At 43.5% G+C, this 20505-nt stretch overlaps 1 protein-coding gene across 6 annotated transcripts in view; it reads right to left on the reverse strand.

Annotated features, from left to right (window-relative positions):
• The window catches only part of ERG (ETS transcription factor ERG), a 254369-nt gene that overhangs the window by 19666 nt on the left and 214198 nt on the right, over positions 1 to 20505 (reverse strand). For all 6 annotated transcript variants that reach the window (XM_035028863.1, XM_035028862.1, XM_035028864.1 and 3 more), the window contains 3 exons: positions 20045 to 20196; positions 1074 to 1277; positions 155 to 235 (listed from right to left, as the gene is read on the reverse strand). In XM_035028863.1, coding sequence (XP_034884754.1) covers positions 155 to 235; positions 1074 to 1277; positions 20045 to 20196 — 437 coding nt within the window. The remainder of the gene's footprint in view (positions 1 to 154; positions 236 to 1073; positions 1278 to 20044; positions 20197 to 20505) is intronic.

Below are 20505 nucleotides of genomic sequence, written 5' to 3' on the forward strand. Positions count from 1 at the left end.
CAAGAGCCTCCCGCATGTGCGGAACCCCTCAATCATCCTCTCTCCGTTCTGCCTTCCTGATGCGCTGCCCATCCCGCGTGCCACCTTTAAAGCATGCAACCTGTGGGCAAGACCCTGCATTTGTCCAGTGGGCAAGGGGCAGGGCCAGCATTACCTGTGTTTCTAGCATGCATTAACCGTGGAGAGTTTTGTAAGGCTTTATCAACATCATCTGAAGTCAAATGTGGAAGAGGCGCTACAAAACAAAACAGAAGGGACATCAAAATGAAAAAAAAAAAAAGAGAGAGAGAGCGAGAGAATTACCTTCCTTTAAAAAAAAGAAGAAAGAAGGAAGGAAAACACCTCCCCACTCCCACCCTGGTATCCTGGGCTGCTTGGAAATCTCTCCATGGCCCTGCTGCTCGTTAGCGTGTTAAACCCTAGGTGGGCCCATGTTTAATTCAGGGAGTGAGTGATCGGGATGCCAGGCAAAGCGTTTACACCAGAGTTCACACCGCCCCTCTACTTCTGTCCCCTGCTAACCATGCTTGACGTCTGACAAATTAAAGCATGCAGCAAACTTGGTGAATTCATGCCCCTGATCGCCAATATGCCATTCCCATTCTGTCAGGTGAAGCCACATCTCATGATCCCAAATGGAAACTTTCCTCCTTTCGTGTGCAGGTGGGATCTGGAGGGGGCTTGGTTTAGCGTTAGGGAGGATAAACCTCATAATTCCCATCTGGTAAGAGCCTTTCCATCCGTTTCTTTCTCAGTTTGGGGCACCATGGAGACTCAGTCATGTGTGACCAGATAAAGCTTTGGTTCCCTTTGCCGTGTGATCGGCTCGGTGGAGGTGACCCTGCCAGAGGCAGCTGAAGGCTAACGTGACATTTTGGCTTCTGGGAAAAGCACTGGCTGCTTCTCATCATGTTCACCTACATCCTGGCCTCGTAAACCACTGGTTCTCTCAGACCCTAAATGAGAATGGAGGGCAGGAAGAAGCTGTCCACAGACTGTTGTGAACGCTCTCAGCTCAGGCTAGCCAGGACCAGCACGACAGTGATCTCTGCCCCGAGCAGGGACCATCTTACTCTCTCTGAGGTAGTGCAGGTGCGAGAGAAGGATGTCAGCGTTGTAGCTTGGGGTGAGCCTCTGGAAGTCGTCCTTGGTCATCTTGCACAGTTCCTTCCCGTCGATGTTCTGGAACAGCAAGACGTCGACGTCTGGAAGGCCGTATTCTTTCACTGCCCACTCCAGCCACTGCCGGACATGGTCTGTACTCCACAGCGTAGGATCTGGAAGGGAATGGAACATAATCGATCAACTCCCGAAGAAACATTTCTAGGGCAGAGCCACCTCCCGGGTGGCATCCCAGCAGTGCAGCTTTCCAGAGCGACCCCTTTTCCTGCTGTCCCAGAAGAACAGCCTCCAGCCTGACTCAGTGACCTGTCAAAAGGAGGTGTCTTGGGGGAAAGATGAAAAAAAAAAAAAAACAACTCCAACTGACTCACACGCAGAGATCATTGCCTTTAAAGGGAATTGTTCTGGAAGTCTAGGATCATTCACACCATTGCCCTCTGGTTGCTTAGAAAATCTAAAGTTCAATGTGGGGATGATTTTTGTGGTTTTTTTTTTAATCATTCATCTTTTTCACTTACTTTCACTTTTATTTATTGATTTAAAATTTTTTTAAAAAATGGCAACTTTCTTTCCTTATTAAACTATGGGCATCTTTATATGAAAATAAAAAAGTTCAAGACACAGATCAGGAAGGTGTTAATTACCATCACACAAAACACGTATTTGTACATAATACTGAAAAATACTGACCACAAAATTGGAAATAAAAGTATAGGTAAACCAAAACCCCAGCACCTCCAGTGAGCTAGTATTTCTAAGAGAGAGCTGTCAGTTCCTTGCTTTTCCCTCAGAGAATTTGGTTTTGCACCTACCTGGCACCTGCAGGGTAGGGGGATAGGCTGGTGGACTTTCACACCCTACAGCATGCTGGCAATGTCATCGTGCTCTGCTGCCACTAATGGGAGGGGACCTGGGTGGGATCCCAGAGGGCACAGCCCCGGGGAGACGGAGCAGGCAATCCCTGAGGGATATACAACTGGGACTGTCCCACATGGACACCCCAGGTGGAGGGATATTTAGGGCCCCCAAATACTGGCAGATGGAAGACACCCAGGCAGAGAGCAGGAGCCCAGAGTTCGAATCCTAGGGTCTCTCAACTTGCTGCGACCCCTGGAGACTGCTTCTCCTTTCTGTATCTGTTTTACATGTAAAAGGAGAACCTTGACCTTGGTTCTCTGGACAGGCCCTTAGAGGTCGGGCATGCCGAGATGTTCTGATCAGAATGAGTGAGAATCTGGTGTAAGGATAAGTCATCCTTTCAAACCACTTTGTAGCTAATAGCTCTAGAACCTTGTTTGGTCTTACTGATGTTTCGGGCTACTCAAGCGTGGGACACGTTGGAAGAGATTTCAAGTCTACAAAAGGAAATAGCAGTAACAGTGAGAAACAGCCAGAGAGTCACACCACCAGAGTTCTCACCTCTTCCCTCCCTGCCTTCCTCCCTTCCTTCCTTTTTCCTTCTCTCTTTCCGTCTCCCCTCCCCCCATTTCACACACTAATGTTTCATATCTTTTTTAATTTAAAGAAATTACTTCAAATCCAATGGAAGTCACCCCTTCGCTCCCCCCTCCTGAACACTCCAGAAGCAACCACCATCTGAACTTGATGCACACATCATCCCTATGTATATTTGAATACTGTTGCCATATCAACTATATGTACTGTTTGTGTTTTTAAACTTAACATGAATGATATCTGATTCGCTTTTGGCACCCACCACTGTATTTTCAAGATGTGTCCAAGTTAATCCATGTAGGGGTATTCAATCAGGTAAGTAGCTTTTGGGCCCCCTCATATGCATAGACCCAATTTACTGACCAGTGAATATCTGAGTGTCCACCTCCCTGGGTACATGTGAAGGCATCTGCATTGGCCCACAGCCCTGGCTCTACACTGGAATCACCGGGAGAGGGGAGCGTTGAACCTGGTCTCATCCCGGAAGACTCTAACTTAACTCTGCTGGAGGGCAGCCTGCGTATCGGAACTATTAAAAGTTCCCCAGTAACTCTTATGTGCAGGCAAGGTTCAAACCATCACCCCCAGGGCCTCACTGCTCAAAGTGTGGTCCTGGGATCTTGCAGAGTCAACATCACGTGGGACCTATTTCAAAACACAGAATCTCAGGTGCTGCTCCAGACCTGCATTTTCATCAGATCCTCAGATGATCCATGTGCAAGCACGGGGAGGTGCTGGCCTGAAGGGAGGACCTAGATGGGCAATTATTGGGGTGTGGGGCACATAAATGTTCAATTTTTCCGGTTAGGATGAGATTTCCACCAATTTTGTGACACTCACACTCTCAACCAGCAATCAGTGCATAGAATCTGAAAACCAGGGAGCACTCTGGTTCTGTGCCATCTGCAAAACCTGAAATGGCAGTGTTGACAGGAAGGTGTGCACATTCCTGTGCAATCCAAACACACGGGAATGCTCTGTTAGTCCGTGAAAATGGAGTGTGTATATGGAAGGTTAACTTGTCCACCATTGAGTTCAGATGGTTCTTTGCCATTGGGTCAGGATTTGACCTTGGGGGATAAAATGGTCAAAACTCCAGACTGTTTTTATAAAAGATCTTCTTTCTTCTTTTTCTCATGGCCTGTCATAATTCCTCATTATACTGATACGGATCGTATTTAAGGATCCCCAATTCAAGCCCTGTGCCCTTCGGTTCCGTGTGGAGGACAGTCATGACCTCTCAGACAGAAGATCCTCCCGTCCGCCATCCTCCCCAGGTCATTCTTCTTAAATCCCACCACCAGGTATTAGCCAAACCCTTCGTAATTGTGTTTTGTTTTGTTTTATTTTTGCCTTGAACAACCTAGAAGGACTATTTTGGCAGGGGGGGCAGGAGGGCTGGTAACCACTTCCTAGAAATCAGTTCATTCTGGGACTGCATTTTCTTCTCTTAATGGTTTAACTAGATATTCTAAAAATGATATATAAATATCTTCCCGAAAGTCACAGGCTTCATGTTAAAATGGTAAAATGACATCTTAGGAAGACAGCCAAAAAAAAGAAGTCTAATCTCTCTGTGGTCCCTTGGTGTGCTGCTAATTGGGTTTCCCTTGCTAAGCCCAGGGCTGTCATGGCTCATTCAATTTTCCTTTCAGGGACTCATGGGCGAGACCCCAGGGACCAATTCCTTGACCTGCATTGTTCTTATTACCAACATTCTCGCTTTGGGTTGGTGAAACGGCTGTTCTCCTGTACCGTTGGCATGACTATAAATCACTACCACCTTTCCAATGAACAATTCGGCAATACATTTGAAACGTCTTTAAAAAAAATATGTGCATCATCTCTGAACTAAAAATTCCACTTCTAGAAATTTATCGTAAGGAAATAATAGAGGATGTGCGCAACGATTTATTTTCAAGGATGTTCTTTGTAGTGGTGTTTATAATAGCATAACATTGGAAACACCCTAAATGTCCAACCAAAGAGAACTAGTTAAGTTGTGGCACATTTAGGGATGTTCCTGTGATACTTGGAAACTAAAATTATACTGCCGAATAGTTTGATAGGAAAAAATGCTCCGAGTGGATTAAATTGAAAAGTTTGAAAACATTATTGAAACATAATTAAATTTTGCAAAGAAATGTAAATATATCCATGGAAAGAATTTTGGAGGGCTCGGCAGTAAGAGGTCAACTGTTGTCTCTGGGGAGAGGGTGATGGAGATTTTTAGATTTTTTTTCTTTCTCACTAAACTGTACTTTCTCTTTTTCTCTCCAATAAACATAGTACTTAGGTTAAAAAATTGTTTATAAAAATATATTCTTCTCTTTTTCAAAGTCAAAACAACATCTTACGAAGGATTTAAATACATATATAGATATTGGGACCTATTTTGAAATATATATATTTTATGTATTTTAATGTATATATATAAAGAGGGCACATGATGTGATGAGAACTGGCTGTTATACGCAACTGATGAATTACTGAACACTACATCGGAAACTAATGATGTACTATATGTTGGCTAATTAAATAAATTATATATATATATTTGTTAAAGTGTTTTTATAAAACTTTCAAGGGTATAAAATTTTAATCTCCCTTTCTTATGCAGTTTACTAATGGGGATTGCTTCCTTTGAAAAGAATAAAGTTACACAAGGTTGTGTTACTTCTGTTATCTTTTTGGGAATGGATCTCCACATCCCTGCCCTGTAAGTTTACAAGCAAAGAATATGAAAAACAAACTATGGCCATATGATAGAGTAAAGAAGGACAGTCCTTTCTGACCTGTCCATGGAGTGCCATTATTCCAGACCTTCTCTGGAGGTGTCGTAACAGAGAACACTTCTCAAGAGACAAGCCCAATCTCCCACACATGAAGCACAGGACCCTGAGTTTGCCAGATCCCACTGTCTTCATAGGTGTCATTCTCAACCACTCCCATCCCACCATCCTACAGCCACACACAGCTGCCTGCCATCTCCTGAACCAATGCCCCATGCCTATGCCCAAACACCACCCACTGTTTGCTGGACTAGCCCCTTCTTGTCCCCTCTCCTTCGCTCACCGCCTCCTTTGGGCATCTAACCTCGATGATCTTGAGAGCTAAGCACTTATAATGACCCTTTGGGGCTGCACCAATGACAGCCCCACAGTGAGCCCCACCCTCCCCAGGACCTGGGCCCGGCATGGATGCTGTAGCCGTAGGTAGCGTTCTGTGGAGTTCAGGTCAGTGTGTTGGGTCCCAGCTCTCCCTTCAAATCCAGAGAGCCCAGTAGAGTCTCTTGGATCTCCTCCATGACCCATAGTATGTCAGCAAAGCTTTCTTCTTCTGTCCCACCTTGCCATCACAAAAGGGGGCTCACAAGGTCCCACAAGATTCAACAGACCTCACCTCCTTCCCTGATGCCCAACTATGCATGGGAAGAAGAATGGGGAGGGGGCCACAGAATGGATCCCAGTCAAGGCATCACCTTTGGCTATGTTAAGGCATGCCATTCCACACCTTCGGGCCCCAGTGAGCAGTGCGACTTAGGCCCCATCACCTGATCTCATGATGGAGCCTGCTTTTCCTCTTCTAAAAACAACACGCAGAACTCAAGGACCTAAGGAATGACTCCCCTAGGAGAAGGACTACGATTCATTTAACTCAAGTAAGAATTACTGAGTATTTACTGTAAACACAAGTACGACAGGAGGTTCAGAGGGCAGCCAGGAAAGGGAGAGATGCCAAGGAAAAAGGTAAAGTTTTCACCAGAAGGGCTTGGCTCGAACCTGCATTAACGAAAAGCATTTGACAGAATTCGGGTGACAGAAGCAGGGAGAAGCCCTTTAGTTTAGGGGAACAGTGAAAACCCAGCTTCATACCTGCAGAGGCATGAAACACCTGAGGTGTTGAGGGAGCAGTGAGAAACGGGGTGCAGCTGGAGTAGAAGACTGGAGAGAGAGCACACAGATGTAGGAGGATGGAGATGAAAGTTGGGGTCCCATCAAACAAAGCCTTAAGTATCTTGCTAAGAAGCCTGGACTTTATGATCCAGGGATTTCAGAGTCGCTGAAAATGTGGGAGGAATCAAATTACAATCACATCAAGCACAGCAAACTCGGTGGTAAAATAAAAGGCTTTATTGGGAGCCAAAATACCAATATTTGGGTTTGGATTCAACCACTGACTAGATGTAAACATTAACCTTTCTGGAACTTGTTTTCTTTTTCTGTGGGTAATTAAGTGAATGTTAGGGGAATAGAAAAGTAAATGAGATAATGTATGTGAAACACTCGGCCAACAATAACATGGCAGAGAAATAACGCATCCACACAGTGGATTTCACATCGCAAACTCTGCTGAGATGAGCTAAACAACCTCCTATCGCAGGACCAGCCTCTTCCTTTAAACAAAAAAGTCTGATTTACACTTTATTTTGAGAAGCTTTTGGAGGTGCTTCTGTCAGATGAATCATGAACCGCTGAAGATAAGTTGTTTTGTTTTCAGCCTCCAGGCCAATTGTTTGGAAAACAGCTGTGTCATCAGTCCACATTTCATGGACATCAAAATGGTAAACCCCCGGAGTCCAAGGGAAGAGGGAAACAGAAGTCATCTGCCTCCGAAGCCTCTTATTTGTATCTTCGATTCCATGGTTAATAGCCACAAGTTTTACGAAGACTATTTCAGTACATTGAAATGAAAAGAAAAATAATAAAAGCAAAGCTGAGAGTTCAAGAGTTGCACTGTTTAAATTACTGTTGGGGGATGGCGGGGGCAAGCGGTGCGTGGGTGGCGGGTTGAAATTATTTTTACATTTCCCTGAAACTGTTTTCTGACCTAGTAGCGTTCCACTGCTGCCAGGAAAATATTAAGTAGGTATTTAAATCAGGCAAAAGGATATTGCATTGCTGAAGACGGACTGAATCTTCACGAAACAGAATACCTCATGCAGGCAAACATCCTGTTTCAGAGACCACCTCCCCCAGAGGAACGAATAAAAGTCACGTTAAGCAAGAGTCAAACTGGTGAGAATAGCAGCCCTAGTGTCATTTTTCTCGAACAATATCCGCGTCAAATATTGGCTTCCAGATAGAAAAATCATCCTTGTTTAAGAAAAAAATACCAACAGAAAATGTACCCCTAAGCCATATCACAGTCCTATGAAGTCTTTGTTTATAAAACCAGGCCCTGGGCAAGTCTGCCAATCTGCTGTCTAAGACGCTCAAAAGCCTGCAAAAATAAGATTTAACATTTCGCCTCCTGGTAGGGAAAGACTCTACATTTACAAAACACGTTCAACAGCGAGAACTGGCTTCACTCTGGGCTTCACTCTACCACAGACTGAAATTTGAACTCAAAAAACCTATACTCAAGGCTGTTTCTGAACCTTTAAATTTCTTAATTTATAGATGAAGTTCAGTTATCATTTGGATAGCTATTGATTTCTAATTTTTTTGAATTAGGGAATTAGCCAGTGAATGAGGTATATATAACACTGATTTTTCTTTTATTCTGGTTGTTCTTTTTTTGGTGGCCTACTGTCTGGTCAATTTCTGCAAATGCCCCTTGAGAGTTTAAAAAGGATGCATATTCTCTAATTGTTAAGTGCAGGGTTTCTACAAATAATCATTGGATCAAAATTGGTAACATATACCTAATTTTTAGGTCATTGATCTATCAACTATTGAGAAAGGCAAATTTAAATCTCTCACCTGAAGTGGATTTGTCCTTTTCTCCTTACAGTTCTTTACATATTTTGAGGCTATGTTATTATGTACAAGTTCATCATTGTCACATAGTTTTCATGAATGTAATCTCTTCTATTTATTATTCTATTAACCCTCAATTATCTCCACTAGTGCTTTCTGCTTTCCCTTTCCACTTTTGTCAGGTTTGTTTTGATTAGAATTTGACTAGTACCTCTTTCTCCATCTGTTTGCTCTCATTCTTTACAATGCTTTCGTAAACAGTGCTTCACTGACTTTCGAGTATTTTTCTAAAATCTAGTCTATCGCTCTGTCTTTAATGGCAACTTTGGCCTCCTTACACGTATTGTTACTTATCTGATTTCTGCCACTTTACTGTGTTCTATTTACCTTGCTTTGTATGTTCTTTATTCCTCCTTTCAAAGTATCTTATTGAATCGATCTATTTTTCTTCATTCCCCTTTTTTCCCCTTTCTCTACTGGTTTGGCTGTTTAACATTCTAGTTCTATTTCTTTACTTGTTACTCTTTAAACAAAATCCACATTTAATCACCAAATATATCCTTCTCCCAAAGAAAGCAACGAATTTAGAAATCTTGAGCTCTCATCACCTATCCTTCATCTTATATGGTGATATTATCCAATGTTTTTATGCTACCCTGTTGTGCTCCCTACTTAGGATGCTGTGGCTGATACTCTATAACCGTTTCTCTTTAGATCTATTCTTATATCAACCAATTTCATTTCTCCCATTTCCTTCTTATCTCACTCCCTTCTTCTAGGATCCATTTTCTTTGTTTATTAAATCTCTTGTTATTTCCTGAAGTGAGGGTCTGTTAGCAACAAACTTTGACCCTTTGTTTGAAAGTATCTTTATTTCCCCCACAATTTACAGAATGGATTACAATGCACTCTTAATGAAGTTTTTCATCACATTCCTCTGAGGTTTATTTCACACTGGCATCACCAAGCTACTAAATGAGTCTGTGGCAGGGCAAAAAAAAAAAAAAAAAAAAGTTAAGAGCCCAGAAGAGAGCTAGAATCGTGTCAGTTTCTCCGAGCTAACTGAAGATTTCCTTCCACTGCCCTCAGTGTTCTGTGTCATTGTTGAGAAGTTTGCTGTCCTTATAACTGTCATTGTTTTCAGATAGTCTTTTTTCTTTCCTGGTTTTTAAGTACTTTGTCTTTGGTGTTCTGCGGTCTTGCCGGAATGTGATTAGTGTGGACTTCTTCTTATTTATTTTTCTCTGTCTTATGCTTCCCATATTTGGAACATGGTCTTATTCATCAATTTTGAAAAGTCAGATTTTATCTCTTCAAACATTTCATCTTGTCCATTCTCTTGATTCCCTCTTTTCTGGAACGTCTATTAGATCTACCCAGCACATTATCACGAGCCCCTTCCCTGCCCTTGACCTACGCTCATACTCCATCTCTTGGTCACTGTCCTGCACCCTGAAAACAATTTCAAGTCTACTTTCCTTAACTCACTCTGGCTTTTTCAAGTCAACTGTTCAACCCATCTATTGAGTTTCTGATACTTTTGAATCCTTTTTTGTGTTTCTAGGAGTTCTCCTGCTTCTTCTTCAAAATTATCTGTTCTTTTCCATAATGTCTTGCTCCTTTCTTTCTGGTTCCTTCTATTGTGTGTTTAACCACTTTTAAATCTACTTACTTTATATTCTCAGTCCCATGCTTCAATTATCTAACATTCTTGAGGGCTTAATTATGTTGTCTGTTGTTTCTGCTGAATCTTGGTCTAGGTAGATTGTTTCTTCCTGTTTTTAATTTGGAGCTAGAGTCATCTTCAGTGAATCTTTATCTGCAGGAATCCTGTAATGCTTGGATTGAAGACATGTCTCTCCAAGAAGATCTCCTATGTCCTTCTGCCAGGTGTCTGAGGTTGTCCTTAGCCCATGACCACTTTTTGATGCTTAATTTCTCAGCCTGGGGTTGCTGTCAGAAACACAGTTATATGCATATGTACATAGAGATCAGGTCTAACTCCCTGCTTTGTGGAAGACCAAGAACTCATCTCCTGCCCCTTTAAGACCCAGATCTCTGTATTATGGACACTGGTATCCCACCCCCATCCATGCCAACTGCGAGAACCAGGTGACACAGGAGGGTGGAGTACTCTGTTCTCAGCTCCTTCCTTGCTTTGAGTCGCTAAGGAACTCACTGACTTTCTTCCCACAGCTAGGCATATAAAAGTGTATCAGACTCCATGCTACATTTTCAGGTGCTCTGCAAGAGGAATACCTTATGTTCTTTTTAAGCTCAACATTTTACTAGGACCAAGAGTCTTCTCAGCATATTTTTTACCTATTTACTTCAAACCTTTTCCATTTCCAGTGCACCCGTCAACCTAGCTCATGCTATGCTCTGTTTCATGCACTTACTCATTAATCGATTGCCAAAAAATTCATTGTACATATTAATCATGCAATACCCTACAAAAGAGTCAAACACTGTAAGAAAATACACCTAGCCTCAGCCTGTTTGAGATTCAATAATTTCATTAATTATTTTATTCAAAAAACACATGACTAAATTATTTTTGCTGGGCTCTAAACATACCTTTGACATTCTGACATGTCAATCTATTTCACTGGAGGGAGTCATTCTCAACTTTTCTTGAGTGGGTTATCTAGTTTTTGGATTTTGTTTTCCTTCATTTCTTCCCTGTGTTGTGTCTCCTTGGTTATTCCACAACAACACAGCTTATGCTCATGGTGTTTTAGATGCAATGACCTGTTCCACTTTCACGTTTCTCCCTGCTTGGGTTCTCTCTTTCCAAGGGTTGCCATAACAGTACCACAAGCCAAGTGGCTTAAAACAACAGAAATAGGTTGTCTGAGGCTTGTGGAGGCTAGCAGTCTGAGAGCAAGGTTCAGCAGGGCCCTGACCCCTCTGGGGCTCTGAGTAGAATCCTTCCCTTGCCTCCTCTCTCTTCTGGTGGCAGTCGGCCATCCTTGGTACTCCTTGGCCTACAGCTGCACCAGTTCAATCTCTGCCTCCATCATTACAAGGCCTTCTCCCTGCGTGTCTTCACATCACCTTGACTTTGTGTGTGTCTGTGTCCAAAGTTTCCCTTTTTATAAGGACACTGGTCATTTTATTAGATGCACCCTCATGAGCTCATCTGGACTTGATGCAATCTAAAAATACTCTATTTCTAAATAAGGTCATGTCTTCAGGCACTAGGAGTTAGGGCTTTAATGTACCTTTTTGTGGGGCCACGATTCAACCCACTCCATATGCATATGTCAGCAGATCTCCCTCTTGAGTGTAGGGATTTCTCCCAAATGCTTGACCCGGATATGAAAAGAAAAGCTATAAGTTTTGGAGGTCTTACTGTATCTTCAGCATTGTTTATGCACTCCACATGTATTTTCTTATTTAATCCATACAGTGTCATACAAAGTAGGCATTACCATCATCCATATTTTGGTGCAGCTGCAGGCCAAAGAACACCAAAATTAAATGACTTTCCAGATCCCAGAGCTAGAAAATGGCAGATTTTGGAACCCAGGTATGGTAATCCCTAATAAATGACTCCTAACCCTAAGCTCTATGTGGCCCCCAGACTACCTTGTGGTTGGGTGTCCCATGAAATAAACATGAAATAAACTGAACCAGTTCATCTATCTTCAATTTTTTTCTATATTCATTAACATCTGTCCAGCCACTCATGCTAAATCTAAGCTATTTTCAATCCCACCCCAGAAATGTAGCAGTTATGTGCTGAGTAGACTCTTTTGAACATCTCCTCTAGTCTTTCTTTTTTCCTTAGTCTCCTTTGAAAAGGCCGTTTCAGAATCTCTGAACAAATTAACAAATGCATCCCACCATTCCATGTCCTTGTGTTCCTCCCTGGGTAATTCTGATAGGGTAGCACAGGAATGAGAACTCAGACTCCAGAGTCAGACAGAACTGGGTTCAAATCCTGGCTCTCCAAATTATTGCCTGGGACATCCTGAGCCATGATCTTGGCTTTTCTAGTTTTAGTTTCTTTACCTGTAAAGTAAGAATAATAAATAATACCTACACCATAGGGTGCTTATGGGATTTAAATGAGATAATACCTTTTCTACAAAGTGGATGGCCCAGTGCCTGACAACACTCAATAGATGGTAACTGTACCATTTCTGTGTTTATTATTTCGGCCACACATATAACCCCAGGGCAGTTTCCTCAATCACTACCCAGCTTATCATCTAGGAATATAATTCACTTTGACTTTAGGATTTAAGTTTTAGCTGGTTTGGTTGTCTGGTTGCTTGACTTGGTGCACAGAAGCAATTTAAACAGCTTATAGAAACACACTCCGTGATGTAGACATAGTGGGAGAGATCCTTGGGAGTGTTTAGTGGTAGGTGAAATGAAGACATGTTGTCTTACCAACAAGTTCTGTAGCTAGACGTGAGCACGGGCTCTGGTCTTACCTACCTGTGTGAGTGTCCCTGGGAGAGGCGCATCCCTTCCCTCTGGGGCTCCATGTTCTCATGTGTAAAGGAAGAGGTTTGTGATTGTTTTCTCTGTCAACCTGACTGGATCATAGGACATCCAGACATTTAGTTAAACATTATTTCTGGGTGTGTCTGTAAGGATGTTTCCAGAAGAAATCAGCGTTTGAATTGAAAGACTGAGTAAAGCAGTCTGCCCTCCCCTGTGTGGGTGGGTGACATCAATTAACCCACTAAGGACCTGAATGGAATTTCTCCCTTTGCCTGGCTTTTGAGCTGCGACATCCATCTCCTGTGTTTAGGTCTCTGGCTTTCATGCTTTAAGACTCAGACTGAGGGGCGCCTGGGTGGCTCAGTAGTTAAGCATCTGCCTTCAGCTCAGGTCATGATCCCAGAGTCCTGGGATCAAGCCCCACATCGGGCTCCCTGCTCAGTGGGAAGCCTGCTTCTCCCTCCCGCACTCCCCTTGCATGTGTTCCCTCTCTCACTGTGTCTCTCTCTATCAAATAAATAAAATCTTAAAAAATAAAATAAAATAAAATAAATAAGACTCAGACTGAAATCTACACCATTGGCTCTCTTGGGCTCTCAGTTTGCAGACAGCAGATTGTAGGCTGCGGGACTTCTCAGCCTCCATAATCACATGAGCTAATTCCTCATAATAAATAAATAAATGGGGAAGGGGAGAGAGAGAGAGAAAGAGATTGGTTCTGTTTCTCTGAAGAACCCTAATACCAAGTTGAAGTAAGATCATCTAGAGGCTTGTACCTCCAACTCCTGTGACTCCATGATTCTTGCTAACTGAATCTGGATTCCCATTAACTCAATAAATGCACATTTACTGACCTCTGCACACAGGCCACGAGCTTGCTGCTGCTTTGTCTGGTGGTTAAGAATGTGAAAGACGTATTCCCCAACTTGCAATCTAATAGAATAGACAGGCTCATAAATAACTAACTCTAATACAGGTTCAAACATAATGGGTTTACCGTTTGAGCTTGGTCAGTGGGTATATTCTTCTATCACTTGTTATTCATCTGCTTTCAAAGCCCAGCTTGGAGATATTTAGGAGGAATTGTGTGAAAGCCATGTGAGCCCTCTGCCACTCCAAGAACTCAAAATCTTGACTTTACAATAAGCCAGACCAGCAAAGACTCACACTGGGCATATGCTCTCCATCTGCATGGAGCTGTTCTCTAATACAATTCACTCTGTTTATAAAGGATGTCGCAAGAAACACGCTAGTGAAATGGAGCACTGCAATCACGTCAGAATGATGGTCATTTCTACAGTCTCAGTGGACCCCAAAGGTAAAGTCCAGGGATCCTGCATGTAGGATTCAGAATTGAGAAAAACATCACCTTCCCTGTGAAACTTCTTTGTGAAAACAGGGATTATGTCCCCACATGACTTTTTATTTTGGCTGCCAGGAAGCTCAAAGCGATCCGATATCGTGGCCAAGCTCATGGTCAAATGTGGTCAAAATGGCTGCATTCTTCTTTCATGTGATTTTGGTTTTCCATTAATATTTTTAATTGCCTCAGGACTGATTCTTAATTTCTTTTTGATCAGTAGTTTGGTTCGTGTATTTATCAGTAGCCTAGTTCACAAGGCATCTCAAATCCTCCATGGTACTAAATGGTATATGTGTATTTAAGTAAGTATGAGATGTATTCTAGAATATAATGTGGAACAAAATAAAGCATGATAATAAAAGAATTAGTCAGATGTCTTATGAGAATCAAGTAAGTTGCCAAAAGATTAAGGTTGGCTTCCTAGACAGTGGGGGTTGCCCTGAAGAAGGATTTGTGAGCAGAGAATGGAGGAAGGGCATTCCATCGGAGGGAACAGCACGGATGGAGAAACACGGTTGTGGTGATGCAGAGGGTGAGGAGAGCGCGTGACTGGGGGGCAGGATGTGGTAGAGAAAAATGGCAGAGCCTGCAAAGGCATTTAAGAATTGTATCATGCACAGTACCAAGGAAGCTTCTCTTGACCATTCATGTTTATTGTGATCTCGTTCCTCCGAAGTTTTGAACCATTTGTCTGAATCAGTCATTTGAGCTCTTAACCCCACACTCTCCTGTCAGGAACCACTGACTTCATGTGGATGGGTCTAATCTACTTCTGACTGGCTCTGGTCACTTCTTCTGTGACGGGCATAAGAGTAGCAAGTCCTCACTGAACGCCTCATGGGTTGAGGAGAAGGGACCCAGTATGGAGGGTCTGAGGAAGACAAAATACCAGGAGTTCCAGCCATGGGTGTTTGGGGGGCAAGAATAGGGGATCTTAAATCATATAAGAGCTTTTATTCATGGTGACTGAAACACACTAAGCACTCAGTGAATGAATGAATGAAGCAAACAAGCGAATGTGACAACTCTTTATCTCTGAGACTTCTGATTGCCAGGAGTGCTCGTGCTCAAGGTGGATATTTAGAAAATAAAAGTAGAAATGTTTGACTGAGGAGTCATTCAATTACCTCTGAAACTAATAATACACTATATGTTAATGAACTGAATTTAAATTTGAAAAAAAGTAGAAATGTTTGAAAAGTGCAGTGCTTTTGCACCCATTTTGGGAATAAAAACAGAGAAAAGGAAAAAAATCTTTCAAAATGATGTAAGCTGCTAAAACCCGATGTCCTGTTGCATTTTGGTCAGCATTTTGCAACTTTCAAGAAAAGTGGATGAAGACTGCACCTTCCTCTTTGTTAGCCTTGTTGGTTAGCACATCGCCAGATGCGCTGTCAATATGGAAAAAGCTACAGGGACCGCCAGAGCTACAGCCGGTACCCAGAGGGACAGCATCCCCGATGGCAGATGCTTCATGAGATGTCGTTAAACCTAGGTGCTTTAGAATACCAGCTCCACGGTGCAGTGGAGATCCATTTGTTTCTCAGCGGTGATCTATGTTCACAGACTTGGTGAGGCAGACGTGGGAACACATAGAAGTCAGATGCCTACATTGTGCCTGAGTTGTCTTTGCTGTTGATAGGAATGCAGCCCAGTGCCTACAGACCTCATACTGTGCTTGGTCCAGCTTGTCAGAATGGAGCCCAGGGATCCATCTCACACTGTATTCTGTGCCTTTAACCAACCTGGGTTTCCCCGTGGATGCCTTGACACATGGCCTCTGCAGATTTTATTTTATTTTATTTTATTTTATTTTATTTTATTTTATTGATTTTATTTTATTTTTATTTTTTATTTGAGTATATTTGTCACACAATGTTACATTAGCATGCCACCAATGATAGGTCCCAAAAATACATCCTAAGGGAGAAGCATTAGGAAGACAAAATTCCTTCCCACCAAATGGGTGACTCTTCATTTTTTAAATTGTTTAGAACATCAAGTGAAATTGTTGGTTATTTCCTATCTTCCTGGCCACTCCTTCTTCTAAAAGTAACCTAGCCTGCCTTTATTGAAAACGGTTAATGTGTATTTAAGTAAAATTTATTCGGTGCCTACTATTTAGATTAGAGCTTCTCAAACCGTATTATGTATGAAATCACCCAGAAAGTGCATCAACAATGTGGAATCCTTGAGCCTCCCCACATCCAGATTCAGGAAACTTGGAAATGTGCATTTTCAAATCACAAGTCTCCCAGGGAATCCTGATGCAAGTGGTTCTGATCGTACTTGGAGAAACATTTTCCAGCCGATGTCCAAATCCAGCTGAGCCAACCAACAAAGTGCCATTTCACCAGGTCACACATGTCTAGCTCCTCGTAAGACTGATTTCACTGAATGACCTACACAGAATAATCTACAGCCATGTCAGGAACAGCCCAACCCCATTAGATGTAGACTTAGACATACAGATGTACACCAAATAGACAGACAGACAAGTAGATTAAAAAGTACCAATGTGATTTATTGTCTAACTGGTGTACTTTGAGAGGGAGAGGCACAATCTACAATTTTTCCAGGACACCAGGTATAAGCCAGGGCTTTCTGGAATGTCTGCTGGTCTCGCTGATTGAGTGCTTTTCTCATGACTTCCCTGCTCCTCTCCTATGACAAACCAAGGAACACATTTTTCTCTAGACTCAGAATGAACAGCTGGGCCATCCTTCCCATATCACTTTCCTTTTTATCTTATGAACACTTAATCACATACTAATTGAGGCATCCCCTTCCACTGCCTGTGGACACCTTGGAACCGAATGACACCCACCTCTTGCAACTGTGCAAGATTTAAAAGTTTGAGTTTTAAAAGCCAATGTTTAGAAATAAATAATTTTTTCAGCTATCTTTATGATTTGCACTTGTGAGTGTCATTCATGTGTTTACCTAGTAGGAACTCTATGTGCCAGGTGGAACCAGGTGTGGAGAATTCCATCTACGTGTGCAGAGCATTCTATGGCCAAGATGTGCCTGCATGAGGTGCCTGGGTCCTGGGCCCTGGAACTCGGCCTGAAGGTACAGATGCAGCAGCTGATGGAGCTGCCCCCAGGGTCTGCAATCTCATGGCCACATTGGGGAGTTATCTGGATTGTGCAATGCAGCTGTATGTGTGTGTGTGTGTGCGCAGTGGGGGGGCTTGTGGAGGTGAGTGGTTGGGTGTGGGGGGATGGATGTGTGGTAGGTGGGTGGGTGTGGGTGTGTGGTGTGTGTGTTCATCTGTGTGTCTGTGTATGAGCACACATACATGAAGCTTGGCCAATAACTGAAAGACTCACAACTTGCAAAATCAGCCACAACTAGGTCTCTTACAAACACTATTAACTGAATAACTGCCTGCATTGGTGTGAAGCAACCAAAGGAGGGAACAGCTGAAAGAGGACTTTCTTCAGGGGATGAAACCAACCTTTACACAAAACCTTAAATATGAGCCAATCTGCATGGCCATCATTCCACCCATCCAACTGACATGTAATGAGCACCTACTACACAGTATCAGGAATGGTGGATGCTCTGACTCAATTAAATTGGTTCTTTGCCTCTTCCCCATATAAATATCTCTCCTGTTTTCTCAACATTTCCCTTAAGGTAGAAACCCTCAAGTCTGTCCCTGTTGGAAATGATACTGATGACTTCAAAGCACATTGACCCCCTGAGAGAAATATGACCCCAGCGGTAAACAGGGTGAGTGGCACCACGCATTACCTCCTGGGTCTGTGATTCTATGAAGAACCAAGACAAGAATCTCTCCTCGGAAAGGTTCTCCCATCTTAGAGAATGAAAAACTTTGTTTGCCTGAACTGAAGAAATGACACTCTTAGGAAACAAGGCTAAGGGAGAGACAGGTGTGGGTGGGCGTCCTTTGGGTTCCTCCCTCATTCTGTTCATATCCAGATAGCAGCTGAGGCAACAGCATCCCTGCCCTCCATTTCTCCCCAGGAACACCCTTGCTCTCAGCCTCTTTTAGGTTGCCTGCTTTGGACACTTGCATCTCTGTATTTTTCCCCATCAGCAGGAGCCCCCTTCTGTTCTCCAGCTCAGGAGCGAGTCACGGGTTTCCGGTAAGTAGCTCAGCTGCTGTGACCAAACCAAATACAGGGCTTTCGTATAAAAGTCAACTGCCTTTCAATCAACATCAAAACCAGTTTTGTCCCTGTCATCAGGCCCACATGAGACTCCACCTCCACTGTTTCCAGTAAAATTCTCACAAGATGCCTCAAGATGAGGGATGGCCCTGAAGGATAATGCCTTTCATATCAACCACACGAAAGCAGCTTCATGCAGTTTGCTGAAAGCCACCACTACCCCACCACCCCACCCCACCAGTGACAATCCTGAAGTGAAGCTCAGTCCATGAGCCCAAGCTGGATGTTCAGCCAGGTCCTCTGTGCTTCTCGGTCTATGTGGAAGGCGACAGAAGTCCATGAAAGTGATTGTACACAGACTAAGGGGCAGTAGGATGGGGATCATACACAGACTAAGAGACAGTGGGATGGGAATCACACCACAGAGGGGACTGGAGCCCATTCACCATCACACTTCATAGAGATGAATTTAGGTGACCCCTAGAGCAAGGCTGAATCAAGTTTGTGCAAACCTCACCCACACACAGGTATCCTTTCATCCATTCTCCCCTCAGTTAATGTTCCTTGAGCATCTACTGCATGTCAGGTGCTGTGCTTGGCCACAGAGGTTGGGCCTTTGGGGGCTGGGGCTGTATGGAGGGAGGAAGCTAATAAGCAAACGGTCACATGAATGTGCAGTATAATGACAGATGGGAGTGAACACCGTTAAGACAAATAAGGCAGGCGGGGGCTGAGGTCCCTGGGTGGAGTCGGGAATGGCTCTAGGTGGGGGGCCCTCAGGAAAGGCCTCTCTGAGGAGACATTTGCACTGAGCCCTGATGAAGGACAGAACTACCTGGAATCAAGGGTTTCAGGCTGAAGTGACAATAAGTCCAGGCTCCTGAAGCAGAGCCACAGGGCGACCAGATGGCCATCCTCAAGGAGTGACAGAGGGGAGCCCACAGGGTCTGTCTCAGGAGCCGAGACTGAACCCAGCACCTCCAGGAAGAGAACGAAGGGGAAGGAAGGCCTATCTGAACTCTAACTCAGCCTCTTATTAATTGTAGGCCCCAGAAAAAGTTAGTTGACCTCTGGGAGCTCCATTTTCCTCATCAGAGAAATCATGATAAGGATTCCTACTTCCCAAGATTTCCTGAGATGGTGTCTCCAAACTGCTCACCAAAAACCCTGACGTTGACTAAGGACTCAGGAAATCATCACTGTGGCCCTGGTATTTTGGGTTTTATGCAGCATGTTTCCTCTGAGGAGCTGTGTGTAAGTCGCCTCTCCTAGTCCCTTCAGTTTGGCTCAACAAGTAAGTTCCTGGCATTTCCCTCAAATTCACAGCTATTGCTTTGGTTTGAGTTTAGAATTACTTCTGTGGCAGAGAATTACTCTGGTTCTCAGAATCTGTATTGTAGGCCAGGGATAGCTGGAATTTTTGACTTTGAGAACAAGCAATACACAGCTCCCGGCTTTTTATTTTGCCAGATAAGATTTTTTTTTTCAAAAGCCTACCATCTAGTATGAGTAACACTTCATTAAAAAAAAAAATACATAACACCAAATAATCTCAGAGAAAGGGCAATTTTTCCCTTGAGAGGTCACTTCATGGATTTCCATTCTCTCTCTCTCTCTCTCTCTCACATACACACACACACTGATCGGTGGACATTTCACCAAAGTGGCCAGACTCCCGCTGGCCTCCATGTACAATAGGTCCTCTAGACCAGTGAGGGTGATGGAAGCCAGAGGCAGGAAGAGAAAGCAGAATGGTGCTCTGGAAAAGCACAGTTTGTGGACTGAGCAAAGTATGAGCATCTGACCTGCCGGGACGATGACTCTGCGCTCGTTCGTGGTCATGTTTGGGGGCGGCATGTGCTTCTCCTCCATGTAGCTGCCATAATTCATGCCCACAGTGTCTGGGCTGCCCACCATCTTCCCGCCTTTTGCCATGCTGCATTCATCCGGGGAGTTCCTGAAGGGGAAGAAGATAAATCCTCCCATTATTGCTGCCACTGAGAAGCCTGCCTCCCAGTCTTCTTATGATACACAGAGAGAACCAAAGAAGGGCAAGGTGGGGAGGCTGATGAAGGAGGAGTAGAGAAGAGAAGCGTCAAAGGGCAAATACAGTGTCTGCTCTGGGCTGAATGACCATGTCCTCCCAAAACTCCTTTCTTCAAGGCCTGACACCCAATGTAATGGTATTTGGAAGTGGGGCCTTTGGGAGGCGATCGGGGTCCCCATGAAGTCATGAGGGTGAGGGCCCCCGTGATGGGATTAGTGT

The sequence above is a fragment of the Mirounga leonina genome, unplaced genomic scaffold (assembly GCF_011800145.1).
Source record: "Mirounga leonina isolate KUSES-001 unplaced genomic scaffold, KU_Mleo_1.0 Mir_205, whole genome shotgun sequence".
Classification (NCBI taxonomy): Eukaryota; Metazoa; Chordata; class Mammalia; order Carnivora; family Phocidae; genus Mirounga; species Mirounga leonina.